We start from the raw sequence: 21,438 nt of genomic DNA on the forward strand, positions 1-21,438 counted from the left end.
TTAGTCTTGGGTTTAAATTTCTGTTATCTTTTCTTATGGTGGGTGTTTGAATGCAAACACAAATTTCAACAAGGACGAAAAACTGAACTACAATAAAGAATAACAAATGTTTAAGCATAAAACCAAAACATCGTGAAAAATCTTAATTGTTTTAAAACACAGACATCAGACAACTGGCGAATACTTACCGCAACAGAATCTGAACATATGATATGCAGTGATAAGCTCGCATACAATTTATTTCAAATTAATTTCAATATTTGCAATGTTTATATATTGTCTCCTATAATACTGAACTGAAAAAGTTCTGTGAGCGTGAGTTTCTTTGATTGCTGATAAGTGCTGCTAGCACGGATAAAACTTAGTTCTGACAACCACTGGCCTTTTTACTATTTGTACTGATAATTCCTGTTAGTTTCGAGAAATGATTATTTCGTGTGGTTTGTACAGTGAGTTCTGATATTTACTGACAAGTGCTTGAGAATATATTGTCGGTATTGAGTAGTGCTGATAAATGCTGTGACTATGGTTCGCCTTACAGGGATGTGGAAATAGACCTGGGGCTAAAAAACCCTCGAAGTATCGTGTTAAAAATTTCCTTTGTTTTCAGAGGCAATTTTGCAAGATATGTCTCTATTTCATGCATATCATTTTTGCAGCTTACTGCAAACTACAACGATGCTGAACACTAAATATGCTTTTGAGAAAACCTGGTTTGCATGTTTTCATCTTAAACTGCTTCTCTTTTTCTCTCTCATTCACTCACTTTCGCTTTTGTGGTATTTTAGATACGGTACATCTTTAAGTATTCTAATGCACATGAATTTAAAATCATTTGATTTAGAAAGTAGAATAATAATGATGATTAATAATTTGGAGTTATTTGAGAAAATATATCAATATGAATACAAACCATTAAATGAATTCTCTCTGTAAAATATTTTGATGTACTAGTTACATTTGATCAAGGTTTCACATATTGCGATAACTATTGCAGGGAGGTAGAATAAGGGAAATGGCAGAGGGAATGTTACTAAGTATTATTTTTGACAATAATTGTATTATTTTCATGTGCAAATAAAGATATCCGAGGTGACCCCCGACTATTTTGATAGTAGTAGAGGTTGAAACAACTATCAAGTTGAAACTTATGAATTGAACCAATGTAGCGAGCCCTCCCCCACACGATTTAAGAAATCGATGTCTAAGGGTGAATATAACGAACAGTGAACAATTTTATAACTCCTATATTCAATGCAAAATAAAAAGTAGGGCAAACACGGAGTCCTTGATATACCAGAAGTATGATCAGGTGTCGAGGAGGAGTAAGTATCCCCTGTCGAGGGTGTGAGGCAGATTTAGTTCATCAACATACACATATACACACACTCACAATTTAGTGTTCTAAAGAACTTTTAATAAATTTGAAATCACAAAACCTTTTCCCAAATCAACATCATCAAAGTTTATGGCTTTTCAACACTTTACGTGACAATTTCGCAATTTCGAAGATGAATTTAAAACTAGGATTTTTGGACATCATTCAAAACTGCTCTTTAATACAAATAGAATACTCCTGTCTTGTGATCAGTCATTCAAAGAATAACCTTGTTAAACACAACTCTGATTCTACCCATAAATACGATACTGAAGTTGATATTAAAAAGATGTTGGAATTCCTTATTGACAATTTACATGTATACATTGTGTTTGGTGATGATGTCTTCCAACAATCTCTGCAATTTTATGGACATAAAATTGTGTTCCTTTATTAGCCGAACTGCTTTTACATTCTTATGAGACAGAGTTTATTCCAAAGCTTTTACATGAGCAGAAATATTCTCTTCAACTCAGCATTTAAATATATTGAAGAAGTTTTGTCTATTATCAATGTTTCTTTTCATTGATATCTTGATTAGATATACCCCCACAAAAGAAAATTAAGAAATAAAAGGCACAATATAGTCTTCTGCATCCGTTTCAAACTTGAATATGCTAAGATAAATTCAGTTTTCTATAGAATTCTTGGGTGGTAGGAGATGTATAATTGTATTTTCATTCATATGTTGATTCAATATATCCTTGTGAACTAAAGGCACCATAGTCTTCCACATTTGCTTTGTACTTTATTGAAAATACATATTACATGAAACGACAATCTGGCACCTCAACTCACTGATAACATGATGACGTCAGCTTCTCCATCGTCAAGTTCCCATATTCATGGAGCAATATTTCCACCAGCATATTGTATTTTCTCTTTCAACTGATTTGAGGATGTTTGTAAAGGAATCGGAGCAAGCTACAGCCAAATAAGCTGATGTTACAGAAGTTTGAACAGTCGCATTTGAAGTCGGTATTTCGCAAATTCTATGGTCGTTATAGTCGAATTGCAAATAAAGGCTTTCTTTAGGTTGGATGCCCATTTGAAGTATTTCATATTAATTGTTAGGCTGTTCTTTACATATTGAGGTTTACTACAATTACTCTATTTAGCTGATCAAGATATTGGATTCAACAGAGTATGCTTACTCCTCCTAGTCACTTGATCCCACCTCTCATATATTCAGGGGACCGTGTTTGCCCCGCTGTTAAATGTTTTGTATTCTTTATAGGATTAATCACTGTTTTTTATCTTCACTTTTTATGCAGATGTTATGCAAAGTCACCTTTTCTGCTACTCAATAGTTTTCGGCAAGTCAACTTTCGATCCCTCCTCTGGTGACGTCCCTTCCCCTCGTTTTCAAAAAACGCTGTTATGTGCCTGGATTGCCGTTCATTTTATTTTTTAAAGTACCAGTTTGCAATATGGTAATGTTTCGTTATTCTGTTTGTAAGTTGAAGATAGCGAACAGTGATCAATCTCGTAACTCCTATAAACAATACAAAATAAAGAATTTGGCAAATACGAACCCCTGCACATACCAGAGATGGGGTCAGGTGCCTAGGAGTAAACATCCACTCTCAACTGATCACACAAACCGTAAGCCCTATGTCTTGATCAGGTAAACGGAGTCATCCGTAGCCACAATCACTGTGTCAAGAACGCCCTAACAGTCGGTATTAAGCACGTCAGACAGAATTTCACTCAATGATATGTTGTATTGGAATATTAGACCATTATAAATCGACAACAAATTTGCGAAATACTGACTTTAAACGAGACTGTTGAAACCCCTCAACATCAACTTGTTTGTCAATAGCCTGCCTCGATTAAAAAACTGACCACCTTTGCGTATCGAATCAGTTCAGAAACGTAAACGCCATATGCAGATGATAATGGAATATTGCTGCACAAATATGGGTAGTTGATGATGGAGAATCTAACGATAAGTTATTGGTATGCCGTTAACGTGTATGTTCAATAAAATAAAATATTTAAATATGAAGCGGAGGTAAAAGACAATGGGGTGACAATTCTTAATTGTTATTTTAATTTTCAGTATATGTAGTTTAAGGACTGTCAGACAAAATGCAACATTAATATAGGGAATTTTAAATTCCTAATTGTATGTTTTAATGCGAAGTGCTTAAGAAATGTTAAGTTCATTAGGGCGCTCTCCCAATTTTAGCATTGTATCATATTGTATTATATTTCGAATTCACGTAGTTGAAACGTGAAGATAACGAACAGTGATCAATCTCATAACTCCTAGAAGCAATACAAAATAAATTGTTGGGCAAAGTTTTATTTTATTTAACGAATTGCATTATATTTTGATTGGCCCTCGTATAAACAGAATGGTTTTCAACAATGCTGTTTTGTATATGACGATTCATAAAGTATGAATATTTTGCAAACCTAGTTTTATTTCTTTCGTGAAGAATGGTTGTGTAAAATAGTGACTTTCGGTGCTGTTTATCAAGAAACAGTTTGAAGATTTTGAATTTACTAACGTTTCTTCCGTATTTTTGAGAACCCATCTTTGGTTTAGCCTACTATTCACAGGCCGTTCCTGGACTTACTCCATTTTTATCAATGAAGCATTTGTGATAAATGTGAAAAATCCTCTTTCTTAAATTATGGTAAGGAATAGTAGTCTACAGTGGTGCAAAAGCGGATATTTTGATGATCGTGATGTTAGTGAAGCATTGGGATTCCAAGTCTACTGCAATCTGCATTTGATATACACTACTTCCCCTTTATTTACTCACACAAAAGTAAAGATAAAGGTAGAAGGTTTATCCAATTTTCAAAAATATATTTTTATTTTGATGATTTTTTGAAATCCTGTATAGGCACGGGGAATAACATCTATTCGTCCCAGTGACTGGGATATCAACTCCTTTGTTTAAAACTGAATATATTAAAAAAGAAAGAAAGAAAGGAGGAAAAAGAATTAATTGAAAATATCAAAACATTGGAAGAAAATGTTTGTGACAGTAATAGTGATGAACTGTCTAGTAAAAAACAAGATCTAGAAAACATAAGAAAACACAAGTTACAAGGTAATTATGTAAGAAGTAGAGCCAAATGGGTTGAAGAAAGCGAAAAACCATCAAAATATTTTTGTGCTTTGGAATCCAGAAATTTTACGAGCAAAATAATCCATAGATTGGAGAATAATGAAGGGAGGGTAATATATGAACAATCTGAAATCTTAAGGGAAACAAAAACTTTTCATGAACAATTATACAAGAAAACTGAAGTAAATAATAGTTTTGATTTTAACAATGAGCCAAGCTTTAGAGATATTCCGAAACTTTCTAATTAAGAATCAGAATCAATAGAAGGGGAAATTACTATTGAAGAAGCCTCCAATACTCTTTACAAAATGAAATCTAATAAATCCCCAGGATCTGATGGTTTTTCTGCCGAATTCTTCAAAATGTTTTGGAAATATATTGGTATTTTGTTGTAAGGTCTATCAATTATGGATATAGAAGTAGTATTTTGTCAGTTACACAAAGACATGGTATCATTACATTGCTACCGAAAGGTGACAAGCCAAGACAATATCTGAAGAACTGGAGGCCTATCACTCTGTTGAATACTGTTTATAAAATCGCATCAGGTACAGTGGCTAGTAGAGTAAAACGGTATCTAGATAAAATAATCAACCCTGATCAAACACGTTTTATTCCCAACAGGTATATTGGAGAAAATACAAGGCTTATCTATGATATTATGCATTACACTGAGGAAGAAAATATACCTGGTTTATTATTACTTATCGATTTTGAAAAAGCTTTTGATACAGTGTCTTGGGAATTTATTCAAAAAGCACTAACTTTCTTTAACTTTGGCAACTCTATTCGGAACTGGGTATCATTGTTTTGTACAGATATTACATCTGCAGTAAATCAAGGTGGTAATCTCTCTGAAAAAATCAATATTCAGAGAGGGTGTAGACAAGGTGACCCTTTGTCACCGTATATTTTTTTAATTTGTGCAGAAATATTAGCTATTCAGATTAGATTAAACAAAAGTATTAAAGGTATTACTGTAAACAATGTAGAAAAGAAGATTTCTCAGTTGGCTGATGACACTTCACTTATTCTTGATGGCAGTAAAGAATCTCTCTTAGAAACATTGGAAACACTGCAACAATTTTCAGAAATGTCTGGACTTTATATTAATTTTGACAAAACCCATATAGTATGGATTGGATCCAAAAGATTTAGTAATGAAATTTTACTGCCTAACTACAAGCTTAAGTGGGGTACTACAAGATTTAAACTACTAGGAATACATTTTGATGTGGATCTAAAGAAAATGATGCAATTAAACTATGAACCAAAATGTGTACAGATTAAATCTTTGCTTAAACATTGGGAGAAAAGATTTTTGACTCCCATTGGAAACATCACAGTTATTAAAACATTGGCTTTGCCCTTATTAAACCATATCTTGATGTCAATCCCAAATCCCTCTGAGTTATTTTGTAAAAATTTAGAAAAATTATTTTTTTCTTTCATATGGAATAATTCAACTCACAGAGTAAAAAAAGAAGTAATAGTTAAAAAATATGAAGATGGAGGATTGTAAATGGTAAATCTAATGTCTTTTATAGCTTCTATGAAATTATTTTGGGTAAGACATCTTATTTTTTCCAGCAGAGGTATGGGAATGTTTATTCCCAATTTTGAGTTGAACAAATTCATTAACTGTGGGGTTGAATACATCACCATTCTTTTAAAAACACTGAAAAATAAATTTTAGATTGATGTATTCAAGTCGTACATTACATTACATAGTCTTATTGATGAGTCCACTGTTGCTGCTGATTCGCCTCTATTTTATAACCCACAGATTCATATTGGTGGAAAATCATTTTTTAATAAACAAATGTTTGACAGCAACATCAGACTGATTAATGATATGGGTCTGAACTTTCCCTGTTTCGGTCAAGTCAGTGGCGTTTTCAGACCCATTTTCATAATTTTTCGGTTAAGTCTAAGTTTTAATTACTGGAAATTTGGATTATCTCCCTTTACAAAATTGGTTTATTTTTCATATTTACATTTTGTGTCTGTTAAAATTATATGACATTGTTAATAATACTTTTGAGAATTTCAAACAAATTATTAAACGTCACAAAGGTGGCAACACACGACAAACTATTCTTCAGGCTTTTTATTCATTAGAGGAGGATAAGATATGGTGATTTTATTGATGAGAGGATTTTGGAAAGAAAGAAGCAAATTAATGGGTTACTGGGCAATAAAAAGACTTATTGCATTAATATAAATGATATTATTAATGAAGATGGTTCACTTTTTAGTTTTAAACATTTTTGTGATATTTATACAAACATTAGGATAAATTTTTTAGAAGACAACAGCCTTATCCATGCAGTAAGAGCATGGATAAAAAACTCAGACCCTGGAAAAAACATCATGAAGCTCACAAGTCCATTAATTATGACAAATACTTACACAATTTTGAAATGTTACAAATCAATTTTTTTTTATGAAATTCTTAATAAAAATAACTCGGTCTCAGCTGGTAAAAAGAAATGGAGTGAGCTTTTAGATGTAGACGACAGGGAATGGAAAATAATCCACAAAATACCCTTCAGAGTGACAAAAGACTGTAAGCTCCACTGGTTTCAGTACAGAATTATAAACAAAATTTTAGCAACAAATTCATTATTGTTCAAAATAAAAAGAATAGATTCTAAATATTGCAACTTTTGTCACTCTGAAGAGGAAACAATATAACATATTTTATGGGAATGTAATTGTTTACAATTATTTCTTGTAGAATTCAAACAATTTTTAGAAGACAAGACTGAGCGACAGATTACAATTACAAAGAAATCCTTTATTTTAGCTTGTATTGAAAATAATAGTGATATACAAAACATTATTATTTTATTTCTGAAGTATTATGTCTTTACTGCAAGATGCACTAAGAAACCTTTAAACTTGCCCGCTGCAATATCACAAATGAAATTATTTTATGAAACACACAAATATATAGCATATAAGAATGGTGAAAAGAAAAAATTTGATACTCAATGGAACAGATGGAACTTAATATTTACTTAAAACATGCATCTCTCTTTTTCTCTCTTTCTCACTATCTCTCTCCATGCACATAATGATAATTATATATGACTTGTTGTATTCATGTACTTTATTATGTGCACAAAAACCAATATAAAAAAAAAAAAAAAAAAAAAATGAATATTGACGTTGATTATTCTGGTTGTATGGAAGGGAACTTTGAGTATAAGTTGTCTTTTCAAATTCAGAATTAATGTCAAGTTCTTCTGAAATAATATTGTAATGATGACTCTTATACAATATGAAAATGTTTAACCGATTGGTAAATGGCTTTTCTAGACAAAATAGAATCCGTTTATGATAAAAAAAAAAGAAAAGATTTATAATGTGTAATGCTTACCTTTCACGCCATAACCTGTATAAGAAATGTATACTATCTATCACAAACTAAACATATAGGGTGACATACATCCGTTTGGTTATTCTCCTCGTAAAATAGAAATTAATAAGTTTTGTAATAGTTCAGTTACTAAAAAAGGTAATCAACAAACCGAAACAGTAGGATTTTGGACATCCATCTGGTTTTTTCAATTTATACACTCTGTACGTTCCACAGTTGATCACTTTTATCAGATATTCAGTATCGCAAGCAGAGTGAATACCAGGAACGCATGCTCTTCTATTGACTTCGTGACCAATTGTATCCGTAGTTTTTGGAATAGTACCTAAAATCATATGAGTGTATGATATATGATACTTAATATAAAATACAGCTTTGGATATGTAGTGTATCAACATCCTCGATCATACCCATATTCAAAGATAACGCATGGATATTAGAAACTAGAGATATATAAGGGCTTGATTCAAAACCTTTAAAAAAGTTGAAAACAGTGAATAGTGATCAATAGGTACTGCAAATAATGAAAAATTAAAAAGAGGACAAACACGTATCCCCGAAACCACCGAAGATAGGACCAGGTGTTAGGGAGGAGCAAGTATCAGCTGTTGACGGATCACGTCCGTCGTTACTCCTCTCTCTGGACAATGTAAAGGAAATAATCTCTAATCCTATAATCGTTATTTTGACAGATCTAGATAAGCATTATAAAAATATAAGACACTGTTCGTTTAGTAAAACGTTAAGCAATATTATCATTACATATTTACATTTACTTTTACAACTACATATGATGCTACAACTAAGTATTTACCCGTTCAATGCTGATCCCACTGGTGCAAACATATTACACACATATCAAGTTAAAAAAAATTGAGTCAATTGAAATTTTGAAAGGGTTTTACAAGCACTATATTTTGTGGTGGAAGGATTGATTGATCAAACAGTTCTGAATCTGCTTGATACTGTAAATGTATTACATTTGGCTGTGTATTCTATTTAGCGCCTTTGGTGGAACGCAGCTTCCGCTAAATCAAGTACATCGCTAAATGCCATCCGTAAATCTTGATGTTTAAAGTAATTCAGGAATGCGCTAAATCAAATCTACGCTAACTTGTTGAAAAAAAAATGATTTCCGCCAAATATCGTACACGCCAAATATAATACGTTTACAGTATAACAGTTTTTGGTTCATTTGATAAAACAGAGAGAAAACTCTGTAATTTGAATCAAAATAACGTATTTCACTATAGGAATGAAATGGAAAACGGAAAATAATCTTAAAACATCACCATTCCCTGGAAAAATGTAAATTCCTTTTTGCAGGTATTATAAACCGTAATGTAACAAATTTAAACGAAAGCTTTTGTTGTTTTACCGTGGGGGTGGAATGGTATTGGGGCGGAACATATATTAACAGACCAAAGCACAGAAAAAAATATTGCCTCTGGGATCAATTGCAGATTTAAATGTGAGAAATAAAAATTGATAATTTGTACGCAATAATACAAATTAATTTGACAAATCAAATGGTCATTTACAATAAGCCTTTTAAAATGAAAGGTGAAGATAATGCATATTGATCAATCTCATAACACCTATAAGTAATACAAAATAAAAAGTTTGGCAAACACAGACCCCATGACACACCAGACGTGGGATCAGGTACCTAGGAGGAGTAAGCATCCCCTGTCGACCGGTCACACCCGCCGTGATCCCTATATCCTGATCAGGTAAATAAAGCTATACATAGTCAAAGTCAGTGTGACAATAACGGTCTAACAATCGGTAAGAAAAACACCACACATCATTTGACCCAATGATAGGTTGTATTGGCAAACTATATCGTCATAACGACCATAGAATTTGCAAAATGTTGTCTTTAATAGAAACTGTTGAAACCCCTGTACCATCAATGTGTTTGTCACTAGCTTGTCTCGATTTAAAAACTAATCATACGCAGAAAAAGCTCTTGTGTATCGAATCAGTTGAGAAATATAAGCTCCATATGCAGGTGATATTGGAATATTGCTACATAAATATATGACATTTTAAATCACGGTTCCAATGATCATAATTTTCTACCTCCACATCAAAAGGAGTTGAAATTAAGAGGAATTAAGCAATTAACACTAGTACTAATGTTGATTAACAATTACTAATGGATTCTATTTTGTATCTAAAAAATATCATTAGCAAGATTTCAAAACTTTTAAAAATGTACGAATTGAAAATGTAGGCGGGAATCCAGAGTAAGCGTGCTTAGTTCTTTTGCATGTAATAATAATAGTACGGTCTATACCATACCAGCCCCTGGTAAAAGTTTAGTTACCTCTGAATAAATTAGGGGCGGTATGGATTGACCACTACTATTATTCTTAGAGTCAAAATTACCGTAATATGTGTTTAATTTTACGTATGTAGAATGGAAACAAAGGCCAGACAACATAAATACACCTCATTCGATGCCTAGAGAAGTTGACATTATCTCTAAGATGGTTAATATTATCAAACTAAGACAAGTAATTAAGGTAGCTACTGATAGCTAGCCCCCAAAAAACCTCTCATTGATTTTTTTCTTCAATTTTATCTATTACAATATTTGGACTTTATCCTAAAACATATAAAAAAATCGACAAAAGTAATCAGGTTAATTTTCGAGGAAAGAGAGATTGAATTTCCCTCTTTTGCAGCCCAAAAGGCAAAAAATGCCAAAATTGAGCAAATTAATACAGAAGCCAATACAGATTTCATTGACAACAGAAATATTGTTTGTCATTTATAGTTATGTAAATTAAACACAAACAGATAAAAAATCAACATTAATCAGAAATTCAAAATGCATCCAAGGAAAACATTAGGATGATTCGACTTGGCAATTGACCAAATTTACCCTAAATATGGTGTTTCTCAAACACTATCAGGCATAGATTTTCTGACAACAACAAAATTCTGCTCATAAAATTTCTGATTTTATTTCATTTTTACAATAAGTCAAGTAGTATCTAAAATATTGAACAGAAAAAACATACCAAACGAGGTTTAATTTGAAACCATGTCAAATTTTGTAACCCTACACACCCCCTTCTAGAAATGAATTTTTAGAGATTCAGTCAGCAGAGATAAACGATTAACCTTAAATGATTAAGCATTTCCAAATTATTACCACTTTGAGCATTCAACATCACAATACTAGAAGTTTCTATGAGCCATTTAAGAATGATCTATAGCGTGTGCTATTGTAGTTGACCTTTTTGCACTCACAATGATTGCCTAAATATTTAGTTATTTTTCATACAATTTCTTGTAATAACTGGACCCAATATATTACCTATACACAGTTTTTGATATAAATTGATATCACTAACCAGTAAGATACACCAAATATGTTTAAATAAACATTTCATATTTCAATAAATAATTAATATCAATGGAAAGAGACCAATGGACTGCACATGGATCATTAAGTCCATCTGAGCCATCTTGCCCTCACAGATAGGTGTGTCTTTCATAAGTTTAAGATTCTTAATTGTAGTTTCACAATGAACCAAAAACTCACTATTGGATAGCTGAGAATGCATGTATATTGCATTAACTAACTGTAATTTTCCCCAGGTGAAAGTCTGAAGGATATGTTCACTGTATGTATACGGGAGAGAGAGGGGGTGGTGTGGTGTGGGGTGTTAGTTCCATTATGAAACTTTTCTTTAAAAAAAATTGATGTACATTAATGTATCAATGATGTATGTTTCAACTAAATTTTGAATTACAATTAAAATTCAAACACATTGATAGAAGTTATAAAATTGGTATTCTATCATGTGCACATTTTTTACTAATATATCTAAGAAATAATAATTAACAGTGAAATTTCCTTTACATAGGGTCTCTACAGCCGAGTAGCTAAGTACTTCGTTACTAGCTTGAAAATACGGATGTATATTTAATTGTTGTTATAAAATTTAGAAATAAATTTCAAAATTAAGGATTATCTCCCTCATGCATAGCTCTTATCCTTGGATGAATTTGGCTCCACTTTTTTGGCACGCTGTTTTTGGCTATATTTAGCTCTAAAACTTCATACTTATTTCGGATTTCAAACATTTCGGTTGATCATCACTGAAGAGATATTATTTGTCGAAATGCTCATCTGGTGCATCAAAATTGGTACCGTATCAGTTTTACATTATGACCCCTGGTTCGAGGCCTCTGCTGGTGGACTCTTAGTCCCCGAGGGTCTCTACAGCCCAGTAGCTAAGTACTTCGTTACTAGCTTGAAAATACGGATGCATATTTAATTGCTGTTATAAAATTTAGAAATTCATTTCAAAATTAAGGATTATCTCCCTCATGCATAGCTCTTATCCTTGGACGAATTTGGCTCCATTTTTTTGGCACGCTGTTTTTGGCTATATTTAGCTCTAAAACTTCATAGTTATTTCAGATTTCAAACATTTCGGTTAAGCATCACTGAAGAGACATTATTTGTCGAAATGCGCATCTGGTGCATCAAAATTGGTACCGTATAAGTTTTACATCTATGCAATTTTATTGTCTTTCAAAAGGCATGTACATGTAATACACGAGTACATCCACTTCTTTTCTCTTTTCCCTTAAATTCACAGTTTAGTTTAAAGTCTGTTGTACAATATCCACTGCTCTGAGCTCATGCGTGAATTAGTGTTTTTCATTCAAGTTCCAAATTTTGCAGTAGTTCTTTAATCTTCGGAACTTGATCAAACATTTTTAACTTTGTGGAGTTGTGGGGGTCCAGGGGATATGTCATCATCACTGCAAATCGAGTACCTGTTCAAAATATAGATAAATATATTTAAATATAGCAAAAAGATGAATATCTGATATACTCAGAATAGTCTTTACAAATGCTATTTGATGTTTATCTAAAGAAAATATAGTACCTCTCTTGCTGTTAAACTTGTTGACTCGAAACCCAATTCAACCTACACTGGTCTTATCTAACCTCCATTGGTGCTCAGACTGATGCCTAGAAAAAAAGATCATCATAATTGATATCTGCACAGTTAGGTCTATTGTATACCACTGAATAATTAGATCGCGTCAGATGTGAATTTTAAAACTGTGTCTCAACACATATTCAGTGAAAATTTAAATACTGATGTTTCAAAATTATAAATTGCAATATCAGATGTATGTTTTCATAAACTGCCATAGACTCATCATATCTGTTTTATTTACAAAATGTGGGTCAAGAGAAGGACATACGTGTAGTATACATATCTTACTTATACATACAGTGCATACATTTGCCTATGGGAGGGCATATGCAGACTTGTGATTAATTTACATTATTTTTGAAAAGGTTTTACCTACCTACATGTTTGTGTGAAACTCGAACTCTCAGGTTTTGATAAATTTCTTAGGTCACTGAAATTTCAAAGTAATAGTATATGTATACTATAGTCTAGGGAATTACAATTCAACTCATGCCCCCATCCCCCTTCCTATCCGGTTCCCCCATACCCCTAGATAGTAGATTTATACAGATATTTGTTTTTCATCACTTTTATACATGTAGTTCAAGGTATGTAATTTTCGTGACGGTTATTTTCATAACAATATTTTCTTAATAAAAGAGTTGTGAGAGCCCATGTTTATAAATGTGGTATACATATACATGCCGCCCGTTTACATTTACATGCACAGGTTGGAGTTATACTTTAAGCACGCGTGGAATATATATATGCATACAAAATAATACATCTACTGTATGTCGTGTGTTTAAACTTACAGATGTTATTATAAATCGCGTTGTGAAATAGCAGAGGAAATGTGAGTTGAACTTTTGAATACAAATTTATGGCATTGTGTACACTCACCAAAGGAAACTATGATTTTGTTGTCCAAGTTGAATGCATCTACCAAATTCCTCTTCTTGCAAGACACTTTGTTTAGCCTCTCTGACTGTATTTAACAGTACTTAATCTCGCAGCATCCAGCACTAGGACATTACGATGAATCAATCAACAACTTTGTTTAACGTAGCGCATCTATGTACATGGATTGGTGGTTGGGTTAACATTTCGTTTGGCAAAAAGTTTCACACAGATGAAACATTTGATCTACCATTATTACAGACATTGACGTATACATATGTGCTATGTGCTGATTTTCTGCAGGCGAGTCAGTCACAGCAACAAAACACTTTCGGAACCCCTTTTTGTTTTCGACTATTCTATGACGGAGTGAGGAATTCCGGAAAATAAATTCACGTGAAAATACACAATTTTTACTGATCAGGTGGTTGCTATCCGTCGCTACCTTAATGCAAATGCGGGATTCGTCAACAATTCTTCATTCAATAACTGTATTTTCAATTTCTCGAAGTGAAAACATGGCTGACTGGCACCTATAGCGATTATACCTATGCTGTTTACAGATGGATACATTTGAAAAGATATGAACTGTCTAAAGTTAATATTTTACAACTTTTGTTAATGATTTCATTAAAAATGATATTTGAGAAATTCAAGAATTGGAATGCAAATTTTTCAGCAGTACGCAATATTTTCTTCCACGGATATAACATCATATATGCTCTTCCATGGCTGTATCGTTAATCGCAACTTACTAAAGAATTGGGCGGAAAATTCAAAATAAAAACAAAAACAAAATACACACATTAAACATGTTTTAATGAATTATTGTTTTTTGAAAGATGTAGTATTGTAACTGCAACTGTGTGTGGAAACAAATTTTCATAATGTTATTCAATTAGTATGCACACACCGTTGCAGTTTTGAGAATGCATTTATCAAAAATAAGTCACCGCTTAAATGTTCCTTATCGAGTCCTATAAGGGTCCTACAGGAATTGTTAATGATCTTAAGCGATCTTAATTAATCACTTCACATAGGAATCTACAGATATTCCATTAGCCTATTTTAGATATTGCAGAAAAAAATCTGTAATTTATTTTATATTATAAACGAAAAGTTGTATATGGTAACATATATAATAAAAAGGTGGCTATAACGAACAGTGATCAATCAGTATAGACTCCTTCGTCAAATCAGAATGTAAAGAACGATCTATCAATTGGTATGAAACTCTTTAATCTACAACATTCAACCTAATGTGAATTGGTTATTTTTATAAATATGTTGTTTCTATTTGAGTATAAATCAATTACCACATTTTAGTAACACTCAACCCTGTCATGTGCAACTGTTTAAATAATTCCATATTTTACGTTTATTTGATTTTCACATTCTCTTGTGTACCGGTTAAAATGAAATGTTTGAAATTTAACGTACTCTTGTATTTTTTTATATCTTGTGATCACATTATGTCACTTTATAGAATGTTTGCGCGAAATTTGATCGTGTCAGAGCAGTTGACAACCGAGTATTGGTACATACATTTGCGAATCGTAAGTTTATATTTTTTTCATATAAATCATCACTGGGTGTGTAAACAGTGAAAAGAAGGTTCCACTATTAAGCTCATTTAATTACTTGTTTTATATGTTAGATAGAAAGTTAATCTTGACCCCTCGGTGGAATTTCCCTATCCCACACTCGTTCTAATGAAGGAATATATTAATCTTGACCCAAATATATTGATAGAAATTACTAAAAAAAAGAGCACTGTCTGCTCAAGTATTTTTTGAAGCCGACCCTTGTAGTGATCCATTATTTTCCCCCGTAAAGAGTCTTTACTATGGGCTACTAAAACATATATGTTTGCTCATAACGTCGTAAAGAAAATATGATAATCTATCAACGTAAGATTTTATCAATAAAACATTATAGCATTGAATGCTACGTTGCAAGAATACGAAATCAAGAATCAACACAGGTACTTAATCACTTGCCACTAAAATACAGACTAGTCCTATAGTAGGGTATTTACGGGTCCTGAAAGCCTATTTCTGATATCCCAGAAGCATTGCAGAATTTAATTAAAGCCTATAAAAATGTTTGAAATGTTGGAAGACTCTATATTTCTAATAAAGAAGAGATATGATAATCATCTTATAGGATAACGCTTTTGAAACTTCACATCTTACATACCATGATCTATATGATTCTGACACCTGACATCAATGTATTAAAATATCTATTAAAAAAACTATTCACATTTTGTGATAACAAGTCAAGCGAAATTGTCAATAACTTTAATTAACTCATTGAAATTCGGAGATACAGGGATTCTTCTCCTTCAATTAAGGTCACTTAGATTCTTTATTTTGTATTGCTTAAATTTGATTGATTATTGATCTTTTTCGTTCACATTTTCCGATCAAGATAGAGAGTTCACGGCCAGTGCGACTGACCAAAAAGAAAGGTGAAGATAACAAACAGTGATCAATCTCATAACTCCTATAAGCAATACAAAGTAGATAGTTGGGCAAACACGGACCCCTGTACACCCCTGTAGGTGGGATCAGGTGCCTAGGAGGAGTAAACATTCCCTGTCGACCGGTCACACCCGCCGTGAACCCTATATCCTGATCAGGTAAACGGAGTTATCCGTAGACAAAATCAGTGTGCCAAAAGCGGCCTAACAATTGGTATGAAACATGTCAGAAAGCATTTGACCCAATGGTAGGTTGTATAGACGAGGTAGATCGTTATAACGACCATGTAATTTGCGAAATGCTGACTTCAATCGAGACTTTTGAAACCTCTGTACCATCAACTTGTTTGTCAATAGCTTGCTTCGATTTAAAAACTGACTATACCCAGAACAAGCTCTTGTATATCGAATCAGTTGAGATATATAAACACCATATGCAGGTGATTATGGAATATTGCTACATAAATATAGGAAGTTGACGATGGAGAAACTGAAATCACCCCGTTTGTCATACAGTTGAGTTGTCAATTTGCCGTTAATGTCTAATTTCAATAAAATATCTAAGTATGAAGCAGAAGTGGCCGACTCTGTGGTGTCTTTTATTTCGAGCTCATAGGGATATATCGAATCGACATATGAATGATATTTATCATTGTTGATAGCCAAAACGTCATCGATATGTCTAAATGTCGAATTGAAGGCCACAGTTTTTTTTAATAAATTCTGTTTCATATGAATATAGAAACATGTCAGCTAACGAAGGAGCACAATTCGTGCCTATGGAATTCCAACAGACTGTTTGAAGACCTGATCAGCAAACAATTACTCTTTCTAAACACCACATTCCACCATTTGCGTTTTGAAGGATCAATGTTGTCTGTTCTCAAATTTCTATTTTTATACAGGATTTACAATACTGATATCACCCTCATGATTAAAGAAAATATATAGTTGAGCAGAGAAAATACTGGAGATGTACGTTTTTCGCGGGATCAGTATATTTGAGAGAAAATAAGATGACTATTGCAAAATATTGTATTGATAAATGCGGAAAATAGAAACGATAGTTAGATGTATGACAATTAACATTCGTGTCTCTTTGGATAATATTTCTAGCGAGTAAAGTAACGTTTACATTGTTAAGTAAATCGCTTTAAAAATCAAGAGTCATATGCTATAAAAAACCCATAATTGATTTTATACTTCATGACAACTATCTGATGATGACTAGATTCCTTTTACCTGAAAAGACGTCAAACAGGATGCAGTATGTTGAATGTTTACCTTTCATCCAAATAGGAAACTTCGTTCCACACCTGTCAGCAATAGTAGCATTGGTTACCATGTCATCCGTCGCTTTATACCATTTTGATTCATCTATGATGTTTCTATCACAAAGATAATCCTCTCCAGACGGTGTACTATATGCATACATTCGAATGGCATCAAATGGAATAAACATAGCTTCGTCACATGGACCATACCCATCTGTTCCTAAAATAAATAGAAAGGAGAATTGTTGATATGCACTCAAACATTATTTTGATCCTCAATGCTACTCCTGTGTTTATTGTCTCTATTCATTTAGTTCTTATCTGTATGTATATAAACTGTGATATGTTCATTTTTTGTGATATATGTTCTCGATATGCATATATGTTATAGACAAGACCACAATGTAAACTAGTTTATATAACTAATTGTGTAATCCTTTATAAATAAAGGATATTATCATTATTATTTTATTCATGAACAAATGAAGATATCGAACAGTAAGCAATCTCATAAAACCAATAAATGATCTTCTTCTCTCATCAATAACTTTTCATTCTAAAATTATTGGCATCGCATCCCATTTAACAGTTTTTAATTTTGACATGCATACTCAACCATCTATGTATGTTCTTTCCACAGGAAAATGTGACCTGAAGGATTCTCATATGGAGCGATCTTGAATTCCATACATAATCTTTAAATTCTACCAAACCCTATATGTGCTCCTCGTGAAGATATTAACAGCTGTGAAAGATAAACTTCAAACATACTATGTCCCAACAAATGCCCAAAATGATATACATGTAGCAATATTCCATTATCACCTGCATATGGTGTTTATATATCTCACCTGATTCGATATGCAAGAGCTTGTTCTGCGTATAGTCAGTTTTTAAATCGCGGTAAGCTACTGACAAACAAGTTGATGGTACAGGGATTTCAACAGTCTCGATTGAAGTCAGCATTTCGCAAATTCTATTGTCGTTATAACGATCTGCTTCGTCAGTAAAACCTCACATTGGGTCAAATGCTGTCTGACGTGTTTCATACCGATTGTTAAGCCGTTCTTGGCACACTGATTTTGACTGCGGATAACTCCGTTTACCTGATCAGGATATAGGGCTCACGGCGGGTGTGACCGGTCAACAGGGGATGCTTACTCCTCCTAGGCACCTGATTCCACTCCTGGTGTGTCCAGGGGTCCGTGTTTGCCCAACTATCTATTTTGTATTGTTTATAGGAGTTATGAGATTGATCACTGTTCGTTATCTTCACCTTACATGTAAAACTTATACGCTACCAATTTTGATGCACCAGATGCGCATTTGGACAAATTATGTCTCTTCAGTGATGCTCAACCGAAATGTTTGAAATCCGAAATAACAATGAAGTTTTAGAGGTATTATAAGCAAAAACAGTGTGCCCAAAAAGTGAGTCAAATTTGTTCAAGGATAAGAACTGTGCGTGAGGGAGATAAACTCTATAACAGCAATTAAATATATATCCGTATTGTCAATCTAGTAACGAAAATTAAAAGTGAATTTTGAAAATTGTAATGAAATGTTTGCAAAGTTGAAATTGCAAAACTTTTCGACGTTTTATCTATCAACAGTAATCATTTTTATTTGTAAGTCGATTTGATATATCCCTGTGAACTGGAGATAAAATACATCACATATTCCATCACATCCGCTGACTACTTAGATATTTTATTGAAAATGAACATTAACGGCAAACTGACAGCTCCACTTTATGACAAACGGTGTTATTTCAGCTTCTCCGTCGTCAAAGTTCATCATGTTAGATGGGTTTGAACAGTCTCGTTTAAAGTAGGCATTTCGCAAATTCTATGGTCGTTTTAATGATATAGCTTTCTCATATAACCTACCATTGGGTCAAATGCTGTTTGATGTGTTTCATACCGATTGTTAGTGAAATGAATTTAATTACGGACTACTCCATATACATGTTAAAGTCATATGGCATTCGGCGAGTTTGACCGATCGAAAGGGAATTCTTACTTTTCCTAGGTACCTGATCCCACCTCTGGTATATCCAGGGTCCGTAATTGCCCAACTCTATATTTTGTATTCCTTATAGGAGTTATAAGGTTGATCACTGTTCGTTATCTTCCCCTTTCATTAGAAAAACCAAGACAAGTTATACGTAAGATATTTGCATGAATGGTCAAGATATCGAATAGTGATCAATTTCAACTCCTGTAAGGAATGAAAATTAAGAGTTGGGCAAATACGTGTGACGATCAGCGACTGGTCATACAAAAGAGGTGGGATCAGGTGCCTTGGGGTACAAACGTCTCTTATCTTCCGGTCACAGCAGTTATTATATTGGTGAGCCCTAAATCTTTATCAGGTAAACGGAGGAATCCCTTGTCAAAATCAGTGTATAAAGAGCCACCTTACTATTGGTTTGAAACACGTCAGATCCAATGATAGGTTGTAGTGGAGATCATTATAACTACCATAGGATTTGCAAAATTCTGACTTTAAGTGAGACTAAGACCACGTATAAATGATGTAACATTTGATTCACTTTTATTTTACGTCAACAGACAATTAGGTCCCCATCATATTCGCACAAAACTTTACTCTGTTTCATTTAGAGTTTTACATACTTAGTCTATACTTGAATTTTTCAACATCTGAACATACAATGGACTCTATGATTACGGATGCTGTCAGTCACATGCTCTTTAAAGTATCACGGGCCATAGAATATATTCCTTCTCAATCATGCCGCCAGGTCCTTAAACTCAAATTTACAAACGAAATAATAGATGCCGTCAACATAAGCAACATTCTTCGTCATCAAAGAGTTCAGTCGTGTATTCTAACGTATTTCAAATTCAAGTCTACACTCAGTATTTCCATATAAATATTCTTCTACTATTGCATCGAAAATACTTTGCAGTGCCTATATATTGACCATCTTATACTTAATTTATACTACATTTGTTCTTGTTCTTCATCTTCTTTCAACTAAAGTCTAGCTGGACATGTCATTACTAGTGATGTTGATATAGTTGAAAATGAGGACATCAAATCGCTTATTCTAAAAGGTCCTAGATACAGAGAACTTCGACCTTTCAATTGCCGACAGAACTTTATTTCTATTATGAATTCTGTCGAGGATTGCGCCAGACGATGGGCTAGATATGAAAAAGAAGAACTTGATACATTGTCAGAATGGAAGAGGAATACTAAAATTCCACATTAGACATATTACCTTGCATTACAACAAAAGTACGCACCATCTATCCTTCTGTGTTTAATAAACCAGAAGTGATAAAAGAATTAGATAGGTTATATGAAGAATATGTTTTGGTTTCAGCTGACAAAGCTTGCAACACCATTGTCTTTGTTGGTAAGGCTCATTATTACAACTGTATTTTAAACGAACTTGGCATTAATTCCACTTTTGGTAATCGTACGTATACTCCAACTGCCCTTTTGAAAGACGACATTTTTCAAAAACATGCGTCAATGTTAGACACATTTAATATCTCAGTCAATGGGTTGGATAAATATGTGTTACCGTACCTATAATGGATTCCTTACGATAAATTAAAGACTAGACTTTTTGACATCATAGACAGTTGCTTCTTCAACAAAAATAGAAAACACAGTTATGCCTATCTAGTGATCAGTCATCCACAAATTATTTTGTTAAACGCCACTCTGATTCTATGCACAGGTAGTCAAGTTGAAATAAAAAAATATGTTGGAGTTCCTCATTGACAATATCGTCGTGGTCTTTGGTGATCAGGTCTTCCAACAGTCTGTTGGAATCTGTTTGGGCACAAATTGTGCTCCTTTGTTAGCTGGCCTGTTTTTATATTCCTATGAAGCAAAATTTATTAAAAAAACGTCTACGTGAGAAGAAAAAATCCCTTGCTGTCGCCTTCAATTCGACATTCAGATATATCAACGACGTTTTGTATCTCAGTGCAC

At 33.1% G+C, this 21,438-nt stretch overlaps 1 protein-coding gene across 1 annotated transcript in view; it reads right to left on the reverse strand.

The window, feature by feature from the left end:
- LOC125679159 (von Willebrand factor D and EGF domain-containing protein-like) overlaps positions 1-17,677 on the reverse strand; it is a 53,932-nt gene extending 36,255 nt beyond the window's left edge. Inside the window, exons 1-3 of the mRNA XM_056157490.1 lie at positions 17,477-17,677; positions 8,004-8,177; positions 7,853-7,867 (exon numbers count right to left, since the gene is read on the reverse strand). Coding sequence (XP_056013465.1) covers positions 7,853-7,867; positions 8,004-8,177; positions 17,477-17,654 — 367 coding nt within the window. The 5' untranslated portion in view covers positions 17,655-17,677. The remainder of the gene's footprint in view (positions 1-7,852; positions 7,868-8,003; positions 8,178-17,476) is intronic.
- Between the last annotated feature and the right edge of the window lie 3,761 nt (positions 17,678-21,438).

The sequence above is a fragment of the Ostrea edulis genome, chromosome 2 (assembly GCF_947568905.1).
Source record: "Ostrea edulis chromosome 2, xbOstEdul1.1, whole genome shotgun sequence".
NCBI lineage: Eukaryota > Metazoa > Mollusca > Bivalvia > Ostreida > Ostreidae > Ostrea > Ostrea edulis.